We start from the raw sequence: 6,000 nt of genomic DNA on the forward strand, positions 1-6,000 counted from the left end.
ATGGGGTTCAAACAACAAAAGGAGCAAATAGAATTCACGACTTTGTCAATAAATTGTAAATTATTTTTAAAATTGAATACATTATTTTGAAAACTAGGCAAATCAGTTAAATCCTATTTAACCCCATTTTAATGCCTAGTTCTACCATAACAGCATGTTGAGTTCATGGTAGATAAATAGAAAAAAAAACAGAACTAACATGGACTGAATAAGGACAAGGTTGGATATGAGGGAATCAGGATACATTGGGGAACAGTGTTCAGCTTTTATGTGTTGTTTACCAGGAGGAAAATTAGTGAATGCACTCGCACACCCTAGCCTTGGATAGAAGATAGTCCCTGGTGCACAGCAATGATAGAATCGGCGTCCCACCTTGAAATGACGAATCAAAAGGAAATTCACTGGCACACAGGTAATACTAGCAGGGTAAACCCTTGCTATTTTATTCAATGGTTTGCAGCATGCAACGTTTCCCCTTTATCAAGCATACAGACACATTATGCACATACCAATTTATAGTGTTAAAAGGAGCAGGAGCAGAACATATAATTTTAATGTGCCTTTCTCCCTTTTCCCTGAATAACCAATATATCCTGCTAGTGTAAACATACCATCATTCATTTCTGTGGCTATATTGCATGATTATTTTATCCCCACCATGAACTTGCCAATATATTATCATCATTATCATTCTCCATTCTCATTTTATCAGTTTTCCAATTTTAATGTATTGCTTTCAAATCTTTTTTATAACTTTACATTTATCATACATCAGTTTACTAAATTGCTTTTTTTCTACATAACTTCACAAATCGAGAGTTTTTTTTATAGCTTGCGGCAGATATGTACATACAGGAAATGTAAGCTTTTTCAGGTATTTATTTATTAACATAATTTGGTAGGTTGGCCAGCTCACTGTATTGGGTTTCGGAATTGAAAACACCTCTATAGGTTACGATTTGTGCAGGAATAAATAATTAAGTGTTTAGTATTTTTAGTAAACTTCTGGTTTATAAATGAACTCTGAATACCCCTGGCTTTCATATTTCTTAAGTGTTGTCTTTGTAGCCAGGCTTTTGTGGGAGATAAGATGCTGTAAAGTGCAAGTTATGAGTCCATTTTAAGGAATTAAAATAAAACCTCACTTTATCAGTGATATGTTGTGTAGGTAATACAGTTACTAATAGCAACCAATCAGACATTGACCCAAAAATGATGTAAATATTCCAAGCAAGTTTCCAACAAAAGCTTATAAAGTTATTTGTAAATATAATTGCATTTGAAAGCAGTTTCTGTCTTTGGTTCTGACTTAAAACAATGTAACAGGAGTCAACCTGGTCTAGATCTTTTGATCAGTTGGCTTGCAACATTTTTTCAAGAGCCAGGGGTGCAGAGAATGGAAACATCTGCTCAATGGCAATTACATTTACCAACTACAGAACACCGTTAATGACTGTGTATTAGAAATGTTCTGGTGGGGGGGGGGAGAGTCCTTTATTTCTTCATATTAGGCAATAGCCAACAGAGTTCATGGCATTTCCATAGAAATCAGAATTATGCAAAACTTTAAGGGTGTGGTGTAATTTCTCATGAGAATTTCACCCTATAAAAATAGGGCAATAACTGTATTCTATTATCCAGTATTGTTATTGATCCTCTGAGATCTTCATCTGAGATGTCTGCTAATATGGCCATTGTGATTTTCGGCGTGCTTTTTTGTCTCATCAATGTTGGGCTTTGTGCCCCAGCACGTAAGTATATGAACAATATTTACTTTGCTTTCAAAATTTGTAATGTAATTTCTGTCTGTAAGTCTTAAAGTGATACTGACACTAAAAAAATACTTTTTAAAATATGAATGTACATTAAAAGTTACCCATAGATCATGTTGATCGTTTTATGCTAAGAAGTCTGTTTTTGAAGGTAATTGTTAGTTAAAATTCCTAAACCTGTCTGTTTTGCCAACCTGACTATCCCATCTCAGCCTGTCAGTTAGAGTTTGTAATTTTTAACGGACTCCTGTTGCACAAATATGGCAGCCCCCTCATAGAGGAACACAGGGAGTCAGGCAGGTAATGGAAAAGCATCAGGCCAATACTTTATAGCAAAATTAGAAGTAGCATGCAAAGCCAATATTATGTTAGATGTAAAAAACATTTAATTTCTGGTGTCAGTGTCTCTTTAACAATACATTTATTACGAAAATCAAGACCTGAGCCTAGTGGCACACTGAGGGGGTTATGTATCAAGCTCTGAATTTATCTCAGTATTTCTAAGATAAAAATCCGAGCAACTCCGAATTCCCGAATGGACCTTATTTATCATATCATTCAAAAAAAATTGTTTCAGGCAAACTTCTGACCTTTGCCCGAAAAGTCCGAAGTTTTCTGACTTTTTTGCAAAAAACACAAATTTTTCAGGAGTTTTCTGACTTTTTGGCCCAAAATCCCAAAACTCATCAGATATCGGTACTGACAGCAGTGCAAACACTGGGACCTTCCCCATTGACTAATACAGGGCCCCAAGTGCTTTGAGATGTGGTTTTCACATTCGAAGATTTCATATCATTGGACTTCAATAAATCCCGAAAAATTTAGATTTTTTTTAAAGGTTTTTTTTTGGGTATTTGGAGCTTAATATATACCCCCTTAGCCCCCCCCCCCATATCTAGACCAACTGAGAAGAGGCTGATCTGCTCCTGTCTACCTTTGATAAAGTAGATAAAATTGGCCTGGAACATACTATTTGTACTTGTAGAGAATTGGGGGAAGAATAGATTACAAAGAGTGGTGGTAAATGGAATATTTTCTAATTAGACTAGTGTTGTTAGTGGAGTTTCCACAGGAGTCTGTCCTTGGCCCTTTGCTTTTTTACTTGTATGACTTTAAGGTGGGCATTGTGAGTACGACATGCAGTGTGTCATGTTCCACTGTCATGTGTCAGATTCTGTTGCAACGCTTCACATTCTGTTTCTCTGGCCATGTATCACATCCATGTGTTTATCATTTTCTAAGGTAATGAAAGTCTCCAAGGAAAATCCCTGAGCTTTGAAGGGCAAACAGATTCTAGTTATGTTATCTTATATCCAGAAAAATCCCCTGACCTGGATGCCTTCACACTTTGCCTCCGGCTATCTTCTGAGTTCACCAGTGACCGTGAAATGATTCTGTTCTCCTACTTTGGTGATGGAGCTGATCAACTGAATCTATGGAGAGAGCTGGATGGGCGTTTCTCATTATACCTTGGAAACAGTTTTTTTGGAGTGTCATTCTCTCTACCCCAGATCAGCACATTTGGCACCCAACTTTGCGTCACATGGGAGTCTTCATCTGGTACCACTGCCTTCTGGGTTGATGGTAAAATGTCAGTGAGAAAAACATATCTTCAAAACCACAGGGTGCGTCTTGGTGGGACTGTAATACTCGGGCAAGATCAGGATACCCAAGGGGGAAAATTTGATAAATTGCAAAGCTTTGTGGGTGAAATCACTGACGTCCATCTGTGGGATTATGTTGTGTCACGTGAATCCATCAATAAGAAATTTGCTAAAGTTGGGAATGTTATCGATTGGGGGTCAGTTACCTACGAAACTGTAGGGAAAGTAAAGATACATGAAAGTTAGGAAAAATGTATGTAGAAGAGCAGTCATAGTCAAGTTCTGGAGAGGACCCTGACATGCAGACAAGATGGGGCCTTTAAACTGGAGTTTGGACAGTATGTGAATAAGCAATGTCAAACTTGCAAACCTTCAGCTGTTGTTGAGCTACAACTCCTAGTTCCAGCATCCCAACCCAACTTCAACAACACCAGAAGGCCCACTAGTTGGACATTGCTAATCTATACCCTGAAAAAACCTAACTAATTGGTATACAATATAATACAGAGTTACCCAGATATTACTTAGAGGCGTACTTTTGTGATGCTGTCCCATCAAGATATCCCGCCTCAATGACATTGTTGGAACTCCGTAACAATGCCATGGAAAATAAAACAAAATGACATCTAGTCTGGTCACCATCTCAAAATCTACAGTTATTCCACCCAAGTAAAATGTGTAGTATTTAGTAGAAATATGTCTAAAGCAACTGGACTTTCTAAGTTTTCTTGAAGACTTTCCACCACTCGTCCAAGTGGCTTTTTCAGTTCTGAACTTGCAAAGTCCAGTTGCTTTAGACTTACTTCTATTAGATACCGTATTTCATGGCCCGGATGAATGAAAATCATCATACATGTAAAATGTCCTGTTTTCTATCATCACTGTTTTTACCTCCAGTAGGCCCTCTTATGCTGCGGGTCAGGGCCCTCTCTCCTGCTCTCTGCCCCAGAAATGCTCACTTATTTAATCGTATTGTATTTATTTTGGAGTGTTCAGTTCCCCTTTAAAATTAGAATTAAACAGATCTTTGGTCCTGCATTGTGCAACCAGATACAAATTCCAAACAACAATGTTCACAACCAAGGTTTTGCAGCAAACATACTGTACAGCAAATTTGTGAGGCTGGGCAGAGAACTCAAATTAATTTTGCTTGTCGGCAAAAGCAAATTGTTTTTGGGAAAGGGGGAGGCTTAGTGACATAAAATTGCTCCAGCCCATCATCAGTTGTGAGACTATATGTATACAAAGTAGGGTGACTGGGCCCATCAGAGAGCTGTTGCTAGTTAGAGCAATTATACTTTCATTTGTTTCATCTTTTTACATTTCCTTTAAATGTGAGAACTGTGTAATTTGAATGTTAATGGGCAATTGAACACTTAAAAATAAGTATGTAAAATTTCTTGGCATGTTTTGAGAGCTTGTGCAGATGCTCTTTTGTTGTTTTTACCATGATATTAGCAGTTTTACACTTCTTTTATCAAGCAATGTCAGTCAGCAGCAAGGGCAAGAAAGGTTTTACACTGTGTATTAAAGGGATTTAGACTGAGAAAGAGGAGATAGTTCTTTACATTTTCAAATAACCGGTAAGGCTCCATCTAGAATAGCAAAATCAGTTTTGGTCTTCAGTGCTTAGAAGAGACAAAGTGCAAAGTGGTTTCCAGTACAAAGAAGATTAAGCTAGCAAAGGGTATGGAAGGTGTCCGTTATGAAGGGAACTATAATATGATAAATATGATATAATAACTATTTATAAATATATAAATACACAAGGGGACTGTATAATAAACTGTCTGATGCTTTTTATTTACCAGTAGGTTCTTCCAGCAGATATGATTACATTCCGAATACAAGAAAGGAGTTTGTATTTTAATATTTGTAGGAGGCTTTACAGTGAGAGCTGTGACATTGTGGAATTCTCTCCCTCAATCAGCTGCATTGGCCGATGCATTAAATAGATTCAAGAAGGGGTTGAAAGGAATAAAAAAATACAGGGTTATTGATATGAATTGATGAGTATTGATGGGTCAATCTGCCTGGTATAAAAGAGGTGTTCGCCTTCTGAAAGTATTCCCTAGTTACATTTATTTCATGACCAGGCCATGACCAGACCAGGCCCTAACGGGGGCCAAAACGTCGGATATGCATTAAATAAAGCACAATTTATTCACAAGAAAATGGAGTGCTGGTCCTTCTGAAATATTATATATATATCTATATATATCACAGATATATATATATATTTATTTATATATATATATATATATATATATATATATATATATATATATATATATATATATATGATAGAGATAGATGATAGATATATAGAGAGATAGATAGAGCAATAGAGCGATAGATAAATAGATAGATAGAGAGATGGATGATAGATAGATATATAGATAGATAATAGATGATGATAAATGATAGATAGATAGATAGATAATAGAGGATGATAGAGAGATAGAGATAGAGAGAGAGAGAGAGAGAGAGATAGATAGATAGATAGATAATAGAGGATGATAGATAGATAGATAGATAGATAGATAGATAGATAGATAGATAGATAGATAGATAGATAGATAGATAGATAGATAGATGATAGATAATAGAGGATGATAGATAGA

The 6,000-nt window shown here is 36.3% G+C and overlaps 1 protein-coding gene across 1 annotated transcript; it reads left to right on the forward strand.

Moving 5' to 3' along the window:
- Nucleotides 1–1,581: 1,581 nt before the first annotated feature.
- Nucleotides 1,582–5,456, forward strand: LOC108713684 (pentraxin fusion protein). Its single transcript, XM_018257195.2, has 2 exons — nt 1,582–1,751; nt 3,015–5,456. Exons 1-2 carry the CDS (start codon nt 1,676–1,678, stop codon nt 3,620–3,622), a joined length of 684 nt encoding a protein of 227 aa, XP_018112684.2. The 5' UTR covers nt 1,582–1,675; the 3' UTR covers nt 3,623–5,456.
- The last annotated feature ends 544 nt before the right edge of the window (nt 5,457–6,000 follow it).

This window comes from Xenopus laevis, chromosome 4L, assembly GCF_017654675.1.
Source record: "Xenopus laevis strain J_2021 chromosome 4L, Xenopus_laevis_v10.1, whole genome shotgun sequence".
NCBI lineage: Eukaryota > Metazoa > Chordata > Amphibia > Anura > Pipidae > Xenopus > Xenopus laevis.

Bases quoted from the DNA above. Each gene is read 5' to 3' on its own strand.
- LOC108713684 (XM_018257195.2), top strand. From the start codon at position 1,676: ATGTCTGCTAATATGGCCATTGTGATTTTCGGCGTGCTTTTTTGTCTC. The intron at 1,752-3,014 runs GTAAGTATATGA...TCATTTTCTAAG, and splicing joins TGGGCTTTGTGCCCCAGCAC to GTAATGAAAGTCTCCAAGGA.